A 17,127-nucleotide genomic window follows, 5' to 3' on the forward strand; every position below is an offset into this window, starting at 1 on the left:
CGAAATTTGGCCAAATCAGGTAGTATCTAGCGGGATACTGGTAAAGGATTCCCAGGACTCTACTTTGTAATTTACCCTCCTAAAGAATAAAGAAATACCGAAAGGGGCGCCAATTTTGGGGCCTACAGGTTGTCGGCGTCTGCTCGGGGCATTCTAGCTTCCGAGCCGTGTGTGTATTCAAGTGTTAATTCCCGTTGCAGGTTACCTTTGCAAAGTGCTGTGTGTGTGTGTGTCTAAAGTAAAGAATTTCGGGTGAAAGCCAACGCCTACCGCCCCACGAGCCGGTTTCATGGTTCCGTGCTGGACATCAATCACTTTTTCCTCAAAGAATGAGCCTCGGTTGTTTTGGGTAAAGACACAGAGTACAGGAACGCGGGATTATACTATGGCCGACAAAGGGAAGGGCATTATGGAAGAGGGTTTCTCTTCACAAGACAGACAGGAAATTCCACATGTACGCCGCCCTGCCAAAAAGTGGTCAAATTAGGACTGATTTTCTGATGCGTTTTACGGTTTGCAAGTATGAACCAAGATGAGATAGGGATAGGTCTCATGGTGGTAGATTGGCCACTAGATCTCGTGTGCGAGTGATGTGGGTCTGCCTGGTGCCACGCTGCTTGTCGATACTCTTAGGCGATTGCTTGGATTCTATGACGCATTGGTAAGTCATCTTGAAATTTGAGCTTGCTTGGTCGTTGGTGGTACGTCAGTGTTGTGGAATTATGCTCGTTTGCAGAGGCAAGAGCCTCTTGCACAAGTAAAAAGTTAAGGGACAGGTTGCAAGATGCTATGTGGTGAAGTTCAAGAACTATCCACCTATGGATGCAATGTAAGGTGCAGCGGAATGAATGTTGTATTTTCTCAAGATTAGTGATCTTTATTGCTCAAGGTTCCTTTTAGTTCTTAGGGAAGGAGAGAGCCTTCCGACTTATGGAGAGTGCTATGATCACGAACAAATTGAGTGGATATTGTGCGTGAAAGTGAATGAGACTGAGAGAAGGAGAGAGAAGAGATACGACACCCGAGAGGTTGTAAAACCCTCCTCCGAAGGCCCCACTCTCGTCGGCGAGAGTGGTCTACTTTGATTGCACAAAGGTGTACAATGCGTATGCAATGGACTGATGCAACTTGGACTATGCCGAGGACGACGACGACTTGGTGGCTGAAATCTGTGGTCTTCTAATTGCTGTTTTTCGGGACTGTTTCGGTGGCTGAAAATGACTGTTTTGGCTGCGTGTTTATGGCTGAAAATGGGGGAACATCTGCAACCAACTTGGGGCTGATCTACTTCTGTGTCCTAGGCTGAAAACGCTGTGTATTCTGACGCGGTTGGGCTGAAAATGCACTAACGCTGGCTGCCTCTGATCCTTGCCAAAAACGCTTGCCTGTTGGGGACAAAAACGCTAATAGGCTGATGTCAAAACGCTGATGTTGCTGATGGAAAAAACGCGGGCTGAATGATGCTGGGCGGCGATCCTGCAAGGGATGGGGGATCTGGATCTATGGCGATGTAGCCATGCTAGAAAACGCCAGGGAAGGTGAGGGGTGGCGAGGCTAAATAGGGAAGGTGAGGGGTGGCGAGGCTAAATGCTGAGGGAGGGGTACTGTTGAGAAGTTGCCTGTTGAGCGGGAAGCTCTTGCTGCCTCTTTTACCAGAAAGTGCTAACTTGGGTTTGCTTATATATTAACTTAGCAAAATTGCCCTACCTACTTTTGTTGGAAAGTCACTTAAAAATAATAAGTGAAAAATACCAAAAATAGGGAAATAGGCTAAATGCACTGAAAAATTCCCCTAACTGATGCTAATGGATTCTGATGGGAATTCCGATGAACATGCTGTGTGCAACCGGAGGATATGCATCTATGCTAAGTGATTGGGCATGCACGGTCTACGAATAGACTCACAAAAGTGCCAAATCACTACTAATCTAAACTGACTTGACTGATTGAACCGTGCTGTGGTGAATTGTCCACGGACACATAGGGTTGGGATGTGTTCAAAGTAAGGTACTGGTACCGAACTGTATGGCGTCGAGGGAGATCGCCAACAGCAGTTGGAATCCTGGAAGGGACTCTTCGCCGGCCCACTCTGCTGTGTGGGTCGAGCGGTACTTGAACTTCATAAAGGTCTGCAACGCTTGCTTCTTTGGGCCGCGCTGAAAGCGACTCAAAGTTTTCTGTGGCTCCTTTGATGTTTCAACTTCGTCTAGAGTCTTGCTTCTTTCGTCTTCAAGAATCTCCATGGTTGAAAAAACCTGAAACCATCTCCAACACAAAACCATGAACATACCCATTCCATGTAAAGTGAAGGAAAAAAATCGTGTCGTCTCTAAAGACTATGTATGCAATGTCGACGGAGTGACAACCCGTTCATCAAACACATGCAAACAATGAGGTCGAATCTTTTCTGTTTGATCGAAATCAATCAACTGTGGCCAATCACAATGGAAATGCCCATGCTTGGTGCTCATACTATCATGTGCTCTTTCGGAAACTGTGTCATGCCAAGGAATAGACATGGAATGTGACTTCCTTACATACAAACTTTTCAGCTTTTCATGAACAATCCGCATACATTCGTGCTTATCCATGATAGAAACGTGCTCAACATACAATATGTCATGCCTAGGAAAAGGGATCACATAACGATGTTGACTAAAATACAGGAAACCTTCACGAATGAAACACTCGAACAATGCGTGCGTAACAATCATGCGAACACATAATACTTCCTGTGAGGGTTCTTTGGACCTAGGCTCGAGAGCCAAGATCGCTTCAGAATACAGGAAACCTTCACGAATGAAACACTCGAACAATGCGTGCGTAACAATCATGCGAACACATAATACTTCCTGTGAGGGTTCTTTGGACCTAGGCTCGAGAGCCAAGATCGCTTCTTCTTGAATGATCGAATCGTCATGTGGGGGTTCTTTGGACCTCGACTCGAAAGCCAAGATCGGTTCTTCGTGATTGATCGAATTGTATTGTGGGGGTTCTTTGGACCTTGACTCTAAAGCCAAGATCGGTTCTGCATGATTGATCGAATCTACAACGAGGTTAGCTTCGCTAGAAAAAGCATTCACTAACACATCATCCTTGTGAACAATCACATCATCTTCATGCAACTCATCATGCTTGTGAGAAATCACATCTTGATCATGCAAATCATCATGCTTGTCATTGGCATCCAAATCATCATGCTTAGCAATATCATTCAAATCATCATGCTTATCTTTGTCATCCAAATCATCATGCTTATCATCATGCAAATCATTGTGCTTATCATTGTCAATCAAAACATCATGCAAGTCATTGTCAATCAAATCATTATCATGCTTCATACAATCATGCAAATCCAGTGTATCATGCGTTGGAGAAGAAGAGACTGAGAGAGTCTCCGTCTCCTGAATCTCTTGCATCTGTGTCGGCACGGGATACAAGAGTCGCAAGAACTCTTGCATGTGTCGGTCGCGCCGTTCTTGTCTTGCCTTTCTTTCGGCTTCTCTTTCTGCTTTGTCTTCTGCGTGTCTGCGTTTCATTTCTGCCATTCTTTCTGCATCTCTTGCTTCGCGTTCTAAATTCTGTTTCAGAAACAATTGCTCCAAAGCCTCCATAGGAGTTAGTGCAATCCTTGACGTAGATATGGAAAGGGGAGGGTCGGAAAAACTTCTTGGTGGGGAAAATTCTTCTTTGTCTCTCTCATGCTCATCACCTCCAAGCAAAGTATCCATTCCGCTTCGAGTGATGACCATTCTGAAGTCGTGGGTTCTTGTGGTCTGGGTTCTTAAGTTCACGAGGAACTTGGGTTCTTGAGGGTCTTGGGTTCTGAAGTTCACGAGGAACTTGGGTTCTTGGGGGTCTTGGGTTCTTGAGGTTTTCTTTCGCTTGCAAACCGCGTTGGAGAAGGATCTTCTCTTCACCCGAGTTCTACCCTTTTCTGCGGGCGCACCCCTTGGCGGCCTTGCGCTCACACCAAGGTTGCTTTTTCCCACCTCACGTCGATTGGCCGGCCGCTAAGTGCACGGTCTGCTCTCAATGAGTGAAAAGAGACACAAGGGGAGGCTGGACAAGCCCTTCTTTCTTGGGATTCCTGTCACTCTTCAACAAAACACGATTAGGAATCGCCACGCCCAAGTAGACTTGGGTTCATGCGACCTCAACAAGCAAAAGAAATTTCTTGTGGTTCTTTCCTTGAGTAATGCAGAACACTTCCAAAGCTCTGATACCAATGTAAGGTGCAGCGGAATGAATGTTGTATTTTCTCAAGATTAGTGATCTTTATTGCTCAAGGTTCCTTTTACTTCTTAGGGAAGGAGAAAGCCTTCCGACTTATAGAGAGTGCTATGATCACGAACAAAGCGAGTGGATATTGTGCGCGCAAGTGAATGAGACTGAGAGAAGGAGAGAGAAGAGATACGACACCCGAGAGGTTGTAAAACCCTCCTCCGAAGGCCCCACTCTCGTCGGCGAGAGTGGTCTACTTTGATTGCACAAAGGTGTACAATGCGTATGCAATGGACTGATGCAACTTGGACTATGCCGATGACGACGATGACTTGGTGGCTGAAATCTGTGGTCTTCTAATTGCTGTTTTTCGGGACTGTTTCGGTGGCTGAAAATGACTGTTTTGGCTGCGTTTTTATGGCTGAAAATGGGGGAACATCTGCAACCAACTTGGGGCTGATCTACTTCTGTGTCCTAGGCTGAAAACGCTGTGTATTTAGACGCGGTTGGGCTGAAAATGCACTAACGCTGGCTGCCTCTGATCCTTGCCAAAAACGCTTGCCTGTTGGGGACAAAAACGCTAATAGGCTGATGTCAAAAAGCTGATGTTGCTGATGGAAAAAACACCAGGGCTGAATGATGCTGGGGGGCGATCCGCAAGGGATGGGGGATCTGGATCTATGGCGATGTAGCCATGCTAGAAAACGCCAGGGAAGGTGAGGGGTGGCGAGGCTAAATTCTGAGGGAGGGGTACTGCTGAGAAGTTGCCTGTTGAGCGGGAAGCTCCTGCTGCCTCTTCTGCCAGAAAGTGCTAACTTGGGTTTGCTTATATATTAACTTAGCAAAATTGCCCTACCTACTTTTGTTGGAAAGTCACTTAAAAATAATAAGTGAAAAATACCAAAAATAGGGAAATAGGCTAAATGCAATGAAAAATTCCCCTAACTGATGCTAATGGATTCTGATGGGAATTCCGATGATCATGCTGTGTGCAACCGGAGGATATGCATCTATGCTAAGTGACTGGGCATGCACGGTCTACAAATAAACTCACAAAAGTGCCAGATCACTACTAATCTAAACTGACTTGACTGACTGAACCCTGCTGTGGTGTAGCTTGTCCACGGACACATAGGGTTGGGATGTGTCAAGTGACATGCAAAGTGGATGGAAGAGCATGAACTGTCAGAGTCACCAAATGTATTACAGCTTTACCTTGAAGCCTTTGTGTTACAACCTACTTATGCCCCAACCCAACGTGTGCAAAGGAGGGGTAATGATAGAGCTAGCACATCAAATGTACTCATGGATTCAGTGGAACAACAATGTATAGTTCGACAAAAGTATGAAGGTCTCATTAAGTCATTTGTACATATGTTTTGACAGTCTTTCTTGCGGATACATGCGATGATAAAAGGGTGCTTCCAACACAAGCTCATAGTGGCATGTATTTATGGTATGCAATCGAGGACGTTTGCAATTTCAAGAGGCGGATATGTCACGAGGACGTGGCAACTGCTAACCTTAGTTGTTGGTTTCTTTCCAATGATTTTTGTTTAATTTTTGAGACCCTCTTTTTGAAGTTGCAAATGGTCGGACATTGTATTGCCAATGTGAACGGTAGTTTCATCCGTAGACGGGAAGTTGGTCAGCACTGGAACTCGTATAGGAAGAGGATGTCTTGGCTCAGTGCAATATCATGTAGGTCCCCCCCGTCGCACTTAGCAAGTTGGTGGATACTAGGAAGTGAACTCAATAAAGGCATAAAGTCAAGGTGGGATCACCAACAGAAAGTATCCGATAGTTGGGCCACATTGCACTTTTGGATGCGGTCCCAATGAGGATACATGGTCAGAAGACCAGTGGGAGCCCAACGGAAGCATCTCCTAAAAATTAGGGAACTGCTATTTTGGGCCGTGAAATGTGTTCGTGTCATTACCTTCGATATGACCAGGAGAACATTTTATTACTCTGCTACAAAGTCAACTGATGCACCAGTTGAGAGATTTTAAGCAGGAAGCCCAATGCGGGGAAATTGCATGTATGAGTGCCAAGTGACACTTTTTGGTCAATTTACCAAGTCTGGGAGAGAACTCGTAACTAACTTTTTGGAGCAGTTTTGGAGGCTGATAACTGTGATTTTCAATCATTTCTCTCCATTTTTGAGCTTCCCATGACTTGATCTAGGACCAAGGAGCTCATTTTCAGCATTGGAAGGCATAGATGCGTGTTTATAAGGCTATTTTGCTGCGTTTTCAGCGATACGCAGGTTTTGGCAGCCATGAAAATCTTCCCCTTTTGCATTACAGGTCAAGGGCAGAAGAGGGGGCGCTCGATTTATGCTGGGGGAATGCTTCATTGAGAACCTGTCACAGGTTATGAGCTTTGGAGTGCTTTCTTTCCCTCCCATGTACAGTGTGGTGCTAGGAGTGATGCTTTGCACACTACACACTGCTCTCTCTCCCCCCTACGTGCAGTTATGTGATGCCCCACAAGAGGGCTCTTCATTTGACTGATGTATAGCTGTGTGGGTTCATGCTTTTGTGCTGAGGCAAGAGCCTCCTTGAGCAGGAACAGGGGTAGCTAGCTGCTACTCCAAAGCAGGCACCGGTGAGGGTCATAACCTCACTGTACAGGTGCAAATTCAGCGCTGTGTATGCGTAGAAAATTGACTGTTTTTCAGCCATACGGACGCCAGAACCATTGGGAATAGTGTCCCACTGGCAAAGGACAGTTAGGGGGCTGTTTGGGGGTGAAAACAGGGCCAAAACTAGTAAATACAGCATGCTGAATTTACTGTTTTTTTGGCAGGAATCAGAGGGTTTATGTCAGTGGAAGTGAGTTCCAAGAGGAGAATTGGTTTCGCGCAAGTTTTGAGGATTCTATGCTGCCGAAATTTGGCCAAATCAGGTAGTATCTAGCGGGATACATGTAAAGGATTCCCAGGACTCTACTTTGCAATTTACCCTCCTAAAGAATAAAGAAATACCGAAAGGGGAGCCAATTTTGGGGCCTACAGGTTGTCGGCGTCTGCTCGGGGCATTCTAGCTTCCGAGCCGTGTGTGTATTCAAGTGTTAATTCCCGTTGCAGGTTACCTTTGCAAAGTGCTCTGTGTGTGTGTCTAAAGTAAAGAATTTCGGGTGAAAGCCAACGCCTACCGCCCCACGGCCCGGTTTCAATTCCTCTTCTTCGGTTATCGTTGTTCGAATTTTGTCTGGTCCTTGGTTTCAGGAGTTGATCAAAGGGATATGTAAGAGTACCCGCGTGCGTTGCAATATGGACAAATGACTTCTTGGTTCCAGATGCATGGTTTTAGCATGGACAAACTGCCTCCCTTCCATCACTCTTTGGAGGCCCCCTCTCCCATTGTGACACGGACAGAGATTACTACACTTATCCGCCACGACTTGATTTAGATGGACACGAGGAGGACTTGGATAGAGACTACTCAGGAGTTGGGCACGAAGATGGCTTTTTACAGAGAACATTTTCTCCAACTCATGGCAGAATGGCTTTATAGTCAGGCCCAGCTATATGAATACACATTTATCATATGGGGTGCGGCGTGCTATTGGCCAGATACACACATCCTCACACCAGCTTGAGATTGAGACTGACAGATATAGAGGAGTTCCGGTTGAGGCTAGGGTATGTCTTGTATGCCACAAGGAGCCAGAGGCAGAGCTGCATCACATATGTCATTTCTCCGCATTCTATGAGATTCGCGGGCGATTCCATTGCTTATTCAGGGAGGGTTTTGGACCACTTTCTAGAGTTATGGGATACTAGGATCAAAGATGCTTGGGTTTGTTCTTGCTTGAGTTGAGGAGACATAGAGATTGCTTGTTGAGACGACGAGACAGACAAACTCAACGGCAGGTTACGAACTATTTGAGGCCAGCCATTACCACTAGACAACTAGAGAGACTGGTTCTGCATCAGAGTTCGGATCCCACCTCCACTAGAGGCACATTGATTGACCGTGCGATGGACCTAGGGAGATCTAGACGTCCATGATTACAAAGGAGGGAAGCCCAGCATAGACGGAGATTACAGAGGAGGAATCATATTATTTTGGTGCTCTACGCACTATACCCAGTTAGGTTTTTGACCATGGAGATCCGACAGTTGGATTTACTATGAGCTGGAGGATTATCCCCTTCTTAGCAGCTTAAGTTTCTTACATCCCTCATTATTTTGTACCTTTGTATTGACTAGAGAGTCTCTAGTCTTTCCCCTACTTTCACTCTCACTACAACATTTTGTTTAGGTTGTTAGTCTTTCTTTCAGCACACAGACATTGTATTAGATTCACCAGCTTGTAACTTGTTGGTCTCACAGGTCATTTTGGCCTTTTGTAGATGTTAAATATCATTTCATTTCATCTCTCTCTCTCTCTCTCTCTCTCTCTCTCTCTCTCTCTCTCTCTCTTAGTTTCAGTTATGTTGAAGTGCTAAAGTCTGTTTCAATTCTGTTCTTTTCAATTGGCACGTGGTGCCGGTTGGCTAGAGAGATTGACAAGCCAAGCTTGAGATTGCTTCAATCAACTCTGACCAGATTAATACAAAGTGATAGCCCTAGGGGCCCTTATATCTCTCAAATAAATAATCTCAAATACATAAATAGGCATCGGACTCATTCACATGAGACGCGTAACTTTAATATATGCAGGGGTCTTGGCTAGTCTAATGGATCTATCTAGACATGTAAGTCCTGCAAATAGGCTCACATAGGTGGGGCTAGTAGATCCCCTAGACTTACCTAGAATTGGCCTTGGGTCGTAGTAGCGCATCCTTTGGCACATCGAGCCGGTGTACATGCTACACTTGGGCTTAGGAAGGCTTCTACAGTTATGGAAGCAACGTATTCGTATAGATTCTTGTCATGATCTCATCATTGTGATTTTGGATTTTGTGCGAGTGTGAGGCTTTGATAGCTGCGTGTGCATAGCACAAGCTATTGGAGAGTGGAGTCCATTGTAGATTTTTTGCCAAGGTAAGGGAAGTTGTAGTGGTAGAGGTGTATGTAGTCATAGCCATAGCTGGATGTATGGCTTGGAGAAGCTGGTTATGCATTGAGAGAGAGGGGGACGAGGAAGGTGAAGGTGATTGAGATAGAGAAAGTGTTAAAATGATATTTCTGTTTTAGTTTCCAAAAGTGCACATTTTTAATGCATTGTCTTGCTTGTTTCCTCTCTTTTCTTGATCCTTAAAAAAAATAAAAATGTAACTTGTTTAAACAAGTTGGTTACATGTTTTTTATCAGGACTTTCATCTCATGCAGAATTTTGTAAAGTGGAAGCTATACTACGGTGCTAACTCAAAGCTTTTGCAATGATTTAAGAGCATTAAGAATCTGTAATTTGTTCCTCAAGAAGCGTCTAACTTATGTATCATTGATGTGGTCTCAACTTCTTGTGGTGACTACTCTTATGGAAGACCATGGAGACTCGCTCATGTTGCTACGGTACTAAAAGGCTTGCTTTTTTGCTGTAGGTTATGTTTTGATGATTGTATTTACTTTGGATCATTCAGCAAACTTTGTTATGCTGAAATCTAGGGACTTCTCAAAGTGGGAATTCGAGGAGTAACTGTGTCTGATGTTAAGGGCTTTGGTGCCCAAGGTGGAGCTAGAGAGCGACAAGCAGGTAAGTGATTTGCATTGCCACAAGGAAGCTTGTTTATTCACATTCTTTGAGTTGAGAGTAGTTTTTTCAAATGAACGAGGTGGGTGCATTTATGAGGATCTACATCAAGGGTCATATTGATTAAAGTCCAACAAGGTGAGTGCAATTATAAGAATCTCAAAGCAAGGATCACATGGCATTTGCTTATAGTGATGAAGAACTTTAACAAAAAGGAATGAGAGAGAGAAATGAAATGAAATGAAATGTTATATTAACGTCTTCAAAAGGCCAAAATGACCTATGAGACCAATCAGTTACAAAATAGTGAATCTAATACCATGTCTGGGTACAAAAGAACTAGAAGTGGAACAAAATACTACTACTACTACTACAATCTAAAACTACGTGGGTGTAGCAGCTGATACAATAGGTACCCGGTAAACTGGATGTAACAGTGTGAGAAACAAAGATGGAAGAAATGGTGAGGATCCATCCTCATCTGCACTCTGGATGTCGAGAGAGTATGGCTCGAATCTTCTGTTGTAGTCTCCGTCGATGCTGTGTAGCTCCTCTCCTCAGTCGCGGTCGTCTGTATCTCTGTAGCTCCAATGCTCGGTCGATGAGAGTGCCAGTAGTGGTCGAATGAGTGTGGGACGAGCTCTGCAGTGGTGGCTGCTCCTCTGGCTGTCCCATATCTAGTGAAAAGAAATCTGTAATGTGTCTCTGGGACTGCCTCTCTCTAGCTCTCCCCAGTAAAGTGTCTCTATACCTGTGTAACTCAAGTAGATATAGTCCAAGACATCTCTGATCCTCATAACTCATGACCCTAGATAGAGGACCAAAACCCTCTCTGAATAAGCAGTGGAAACGCCCCCGTATCTCATAGAACACTGTGCAATGACATATGTAGTGCAACTCTGTCTCTGGCAATGACATATGTAGTGCAACTCTGTCTCTCATAGAAGAAGATAAAGAAGAAGAAGAAGAAGAGAAGAGAAGAGAAGAGAATTTTCGCTCGACATGCTCTAATCTCCTATGCTCTAGCAAGTGTGACTCCCTACTGTGCTATAACACCCTAAGTAGGATGGAGAAGCTCTATAAGCCCAGTCTATTTGATATGATCTTGCCCACTCCTTATCTGTAATAGATGCTCTCGGTGCTAGTACATCTCAAGTAGAAATTGACTCTAGTGTCGTTGGTTTGGGGTCTACAACATTGATTGAAGAGAGAATTGTGTCCTACCATGCATGGAGGGGTATTGGGCGTTTATATCACTGTAACATGCACAACTGCAAACAACAGACTTGGTCTCTAGTCCACATAACTTGCACATCCTAGCCTTTCATGAATTCCCTGCTCCAGTCGCTACCCTCAAGCTGTGTGGTAGGAAGCTATCATGTGTCAGCATGAGAAAATGCTCTTTGTAGTAGTCCATCTTGGAGCCGTTGCTAACCAAATCCGTTTTGCGTCTGTGTCTGAGCTCATCTCACTACCCTGTTCTTCTCGCTGCGTGAGAGAGATATGTGCTGTACTCAAATCATAGTGGGTAGGCGGTAATCTTTCCATGGTGTAACCATACTCTTGCACCCATCTCATCATTGATGCCTATAGTGCCCTTTGGTCACCTGACTCTGCCAGCTATCTAGAGGCTTGATAATCGAGTCTTGGGAGTCTGGCTGGTCCCATCTCCCTGACCCCGATGAAGAAATGATACGGTTTGGAATAGAGCCTCCATTGCCATTGGTAGGTACTAGTACATCAAACTCAGCTCTCAATATGTCATGTGGTACTGATGGACCATGGTTACTACGAATCTTACGTGAGAGCAACAAAACCTAGGGTCTCTTTAGTTTGCTCCATGTTAGTGTGGATAAACGTGAGGTCGAAACTGGAGCTGTGTACATCAATGCGGGTGTTACTGGTGTGTCTAAAAGCCAGCACTTCATGCGTGGCTCTTGAAAATATGCCTCATGACATTGCTTCTCAAGCATGACTAGTGAAGCATATGCTTGTGTCAAACGGTTGTGAGAGGCCTGTAACATGGAGAACCTCCTTGCTTTGCTAGTGAAAGTGAATCTAGGCTTATCCTGGATCATCTAGGTATATTTTTGTAGTCGTATAGCAGACATGCATACTTTTTGTTGTGAAGTTTTCGTCCAAGTTACAACCAATTGATATTTTGTTAATTCTTTCCATCTTTTGTGGTGTGCATGCCCTATCAACTACCCTTTTTTTATACTAATTATTCCTATTTAATGCTTCTTTTAGTGCTAAGCATCAGTATGGCTAAGTCTTCTCTGCATCTTTAGAATTATGACAAAAACTTAGTACACAGATCTTTGTATTGGTGTATGCTCGTGTGAGTATGTGGGGTGTGGGAACATATATTAGTACATAGTTCTATACCCACTATTGGGCATTGACGACGTTAGTGGGGATGTTGTAGTCATAGTTACAAGAAGTGGCCATTTTCAGGCTTTTGTTCCCCATTTCATTCCAACTTCTAGTTTTGAATCCTATTCTGTGTTTTAGACGTGATTATCTATTACAGGGAATGGCAATTCGTGCCCGCTCCTATTCTGCATTCCAATTTTCCGTTCCCAATAAGTATGGTCATAGTATTGACTAAATACTATGCATGATGGAGCACATGGCTATATTGCCTTGTGATGACGCTCATGAGTCTATCTTGCACTTTCTTGTAAAGGTGAATCTAGTCTTATGTTGGATTCATCTAGGTATATTTTTTTAGTTGTATATTGGACATGCAGACTTCTTGTGGTGCAGTTTTTGTCCCAGTTACGACCAATTAATATTTTGTCAATTCTTTCTATCTTTTGTGGTGCGTATGCCCTATCAGCTACCCTTTTTTTGTGCTAGTTTTTTCTAATTGATGCTTCTTGTAGTTCTAGGCTTCATTATGGCTGAGGTTGCCCCGCATGTCTAGAGTTATGACAAAACTCTGTACATAGATCTTTCTTTTGATGTATGCTGGTGTATGTGTGTCACATGCACATCTAACCCTACATGTACGTGGACAAGCTACTTCATGGCAAGGGTTCACTTCACTTCAGTCAGCCTAGCTTAGGAAGTGAACTGGCACTTTTGTGAGTCTGTTCGCAGACCGTGCATGTCCAGACACTTAGAGTAGATACATATCCTCTGGTTGCACCCAGCATGATCATCAGATTACAGTCAGAACCCATCAGGAGCGTTTTTACAGTGCATAGACCTATTTTTCCTATTTTTGACATTTTTCACTTATTATTTTTAAGTGACTTTTGTTGGGAACTAGGTAGGGCAAATTCAGTAAGTGACTATATAAGAAAAACCTAGCGCTAGCAATTCAGGCAGAAGAGGCAGCAGGAACAGTTTGTTCATCAGGCAACTTCTCAGCAAGACTCCCCCCGCGACAACTCTAGCGTTTTCACTCACCAGAAGGCCTAGCGTTTTTGCATTAGATCAGCCAGCGTTTTGGCACTTGCAGATTCTCAGCGACAGTACAACCTCAGATCAGCCCTAGCGTTAGCAGATTCCCCCGTAGATAGCAGATCAGCCCTAGCGCTAGCAGACTCCACAGCGACAGCAGAATTTCAGCCCTAGCGTTTTTGGAGCAGCAGGACATTCAGCGTTTTGCAATTCCATCGCGACAGATTCAGCCCTAGACTCAGCGTTTTTAGTTTTCAGCAGTCAGACATCCCAGAAGAAGTCCCGAACCTGGCAGATCTCACCTTCCCGCAGCAGTTCCTCGCCGCACGGTGGGATCCATCGAAGTTTACAATTTCAGCCCGGAAAACGCAAATTTCAGCATCTGCGTTTTCAGCACGTCATCGTCACATCGTCGCCATAGACATTGTCACCGACATAGAGTTAGAATTCAGCAGATAGAAGATTTGCAGATTTCAGCCATTAGCATTTTCAGATTTCAGCCCGTCTCGTCGTCGTCTTCATCGTCGTCGACATTGTCGGCAAGTCCAAGCATTGTAGAGATTTGTGCAATCATAAGTAGGCCGCTCTCGCCATAGAGAGTGGGGCCTTTAGAGGAGGGTTTTACAACGTCTCTTGTGTCGTATTCTCTTCTCTCTCTATCTCTCATTCTCATGCACCTCCATTCACAGTGTCCATTCACTTTGTTTGTGTCCATTGCACTCTCTCACTAAAGGAACGGAACGCTCTCCCTTCCCTAAGTAAAAGGAACCCTTGAGCACAGTTCGAAGCACTCATCTTGAGCAAAGTTCAACATTCACTTCTGCTGCACCTAACTTTGGTATCAGAGCTTTGGCAGTGTTCTGTATCACTCAAGGAAAGAACCACAAGAATTACAAGAATTTTTTTTGCTTGTTGAGGTCGCACGAACCCAAGTTCACTTGGGTGTGTCGATTTCTAATCGTGTTTTTGAAGAGTGACAGGAAACCCAAGAAAGAAGGGCTTGTCTAGCGTTCCCTTGTGCCTCTTTTCACTCATTGAGAGCGGACCGTGCACTTAGCGGCCTGCCAATCGACGTGAGGTGGGAAAAAGCAACCTTGGTGTGAGCGCAAGGCCGCCAAGGGGTGCGCCCGCGGAAAAGAGCAGAACTCGGGTGAAGAGAAGATCCTTCTCTAACGCAGATCGCAAGCAAAAGAAGAACCTCAAGAACTTCAAGAACCTCAAGACCCTCAAGAACCTCAAGAACTCAAGACCCCCAAGAACCCAAGAACTCAAGTTTCTCGTGAACTTAAGAACCCAAGAACCCCAAGAACCCACGTTCCTCGTGAACTTAAGAACCCAAGACCACAAGAACCCACAAGAACCCACAAGAACCCAAGACTTCGGTGGATGGTCATCACTCGAAGCGGAATGGATACTTCGCTTGGAGGTGATGAGCATGAGAGAGGCAAAGAAGAATTTTCCCCACCAGGAGGTTTTTCTGACCCTCCCCCTTCCCCATCTACGCCAAGGATTGCACCAGATCCTATGGAGGCTTGGTGCAAGACGATGATGGACATGATGACAACGTGGCACGAAGTAAGAATGGCATCCATGGAGTGTAAGCGCGAGCAATTACGCTTGGAGGCCAAAGAATTTGATCGCAAGTACGCAGAAAGAAAAACAAAATTGGATCGCAAGCACGTTGTTCATTCTTTCTCTCTCATTTCTAATGTGCAGGCGAAGATTGAAGAGATTTGGGAAAAGGAGACTCTCTCAGTCTCTTCTTCTCCCAAGCATGACACACAGGATTTGCATGTGATTTGAATGACAAGCACGATGATCAAGATGTGATTTTTCATAAGCATGATGATTTGCATGACGATCAAGATGTGATTTCTCACGAGCATGATGCTTTACATAAAGAGGATGTGATTGTTCACAAGGATGATGTGTTAGTTGATACTTTCTCTAGTGAAGCTAACCTCATTGCAGATACGATCAATCACGAAGAACCGATCTTGGCTCTCGAGTCGAGGTCCAAAGAACCCACACAGGAAGATTCAACCAATTTGGAAGAACTGATCTTGGCTCTTGAGCCTAGGTCCAAAGAACCCCCACAGGAAGTACTATGTGTTCGAATGATTCGTAAGCACGCATTGTACGAGTGTTTCATTCGTGATCGTTTCCTGTATTTTAGTCAGCGTCTTTATGTGATCCCTTTTCCTAGGCATGACATATTGTACGTTGAGCACGTTTCACTCATGAATGAGCACGAATGTATGCGGATTATTCATGACAAGCTCAAAAGTATGCATTCAAGGAAGCCACATTCCATGTCTCTTTCTTGGCACGACATAGTTGTAGAAAGAGCACATGAAAGTATGAGCACCAAGCATGGGCATTTCCGTTGTGAATTGCCACAGTTGATTGCTTTAGACTAGAAGAGAAACATTCGATCTCATTGTTTGCGTGTGTTTGATGAGTGGTTTGGCACTCCGTCACTTTGTTCATCTGCATTGCATGCATAGTTTGTTAGGAAGACTTTTTCCAGTCACTCTACATGGTATGGGTATGTTCATGTTTTTGTGTTGGAAGTGGTTTCAAGAATTTTCATCCTTGGAGATTCTTGAAGAAGGTAGACGTATGACTATGGACGAAGTTGAAGCATTGAAGGAGCCACAGATGACTTTGTGTCGCTTTCGGCGTGGCCCAAAGAAGCAAGCGTTGCGGACCTTTATGAAGTTCAAGTATCGCACGACCCACACATCAGAGTGGGCCGACGAAGAGTCCTTCCCAGGATTCATCCAGACGTTGTTGGCGATCTCCCTCGACGCCATACAGTTCGGTACCAGTACCTCACTTTGAAAAGGAGCGGATGCCATGTGCACATCTAACCCTTGTGTACGTGGACGAGCTACTTTATGGCAAGGGTTCACTTCACTTCAGTCAGCCTAGCTTAGGAAGTGATCTGGCACTTTTGTGAGTCTGTTCGCAGACCGTGCATGTCCAGACACTTAGAGTAGATGCATATCCTCTGGTTGCACACAGCATGATCATCAGATTACAGTCAGAACCCATCAAGAGCATTTTTACAGTGCATAGACCTATTTTTCCTATTTTTGACATTTTTCACTTATTATTTTTAAGTGACTTTTGTTGGGAACTAGGTAGGGCAAATTCAGTAAGTGACTATATAAGAAAAACCTAGCGCTAGCAATTCAGGCAGAAGAGGCAGCAGGAACAGTTTGTTCATCAGGCAACTTCTCAGCAAGACTCCCCCCCGCGACAACTCTAGCGTTTTCACTTACCAGAAGGCCTAGCGTTTTTGCATCAGATCAGCCAGCGTTTTTGCACTTGCAGATTCACAACGACAGTACAACCTCAGATCAGCCCTAGCATTAGCAGATTCCCCCGCAGATAGCAGATCAGCCCTAGCGTTAGCGGACTCCACAGCGACAACAAAATTCAGCCCTAGCGTTTTTGGAGCAGCAGGACATTCTGCGTTTTGCAATTCCATCGCGACAGATTCAGCCCTAGACTCAGCGTTTTTAGTTTTCAGCAGTCAGACATCGCAGAATAAGTCCCCAACCTCGCAGATCTCACCTTCTAGCAGCAGTTCCTCGCCGCACTGTGGAATCCATCGAAGTTTACAATTTTAGCCCGGAAAACGCAGATTTCAGCATTTGTGTTTTCAGCATTTGCGTTTTCAGCACGTCGTCGTCGCATCGTCGCCATCGACATTGCCACCGACATAGAGTCAAAATTCAGCAGATACAAAATTTGCAGATTTCAGCCATTAGCATTTTCAGATTTCAGCCCGTCTCGTCGTCGTCTTCATCGTCATCGACATCGTCGGCAAGTCCAAGCA

The 17,127-nt window shown here is 44.7% G+C and overlaps 1 protein-coding gene across 2 annotated transcripts in view; it reads left to right on the forward strand.

Annotated features, from left to right (window-relative positions):
* Positions 1-17,127, forward strand: part of GLB1 (nitrogen regulatory P-II-like protein) — a 40,003-nt gene that overhangs the window by 18,852 nt on the left and 4,024 nt on the right. For both annotated transcript variants that reach the window (XM_086508820.1, XM_086508819.1), the window contains exons 2-4: positions 9,491-9,536; positions 9,664-9,691; positions 9,785-9,872. In XM_086508820.1, coding sequence (XP_086364946.1) covers positions 9,491-9,536; positions 9,664-9,691; positions 9,785-9,872 — 162 coding nt within the window. The remainder of the gene's footprint in view (positions 1-9,490; positions 9,537-9,663; positions 9,692-9,784; positions 9,873-17,127) is intronic.

This window comes from Adiantum capillus-veneris, chromosome 3, assembly GCF_014529385.1.
Source record: "Adiantum capillus-veneris isolate H3 chromosome 3, ASM1452938v2, whole genome shotgun sequence".
Classification (NCBI taxonomy): domain Eukaryota; kingdom Viridiplantae; phylum Streptophyta; class Polypodiopsida; order Polypodiales; family Pteridaceae; genus Adiantum; species Adiantum capillus-veneris.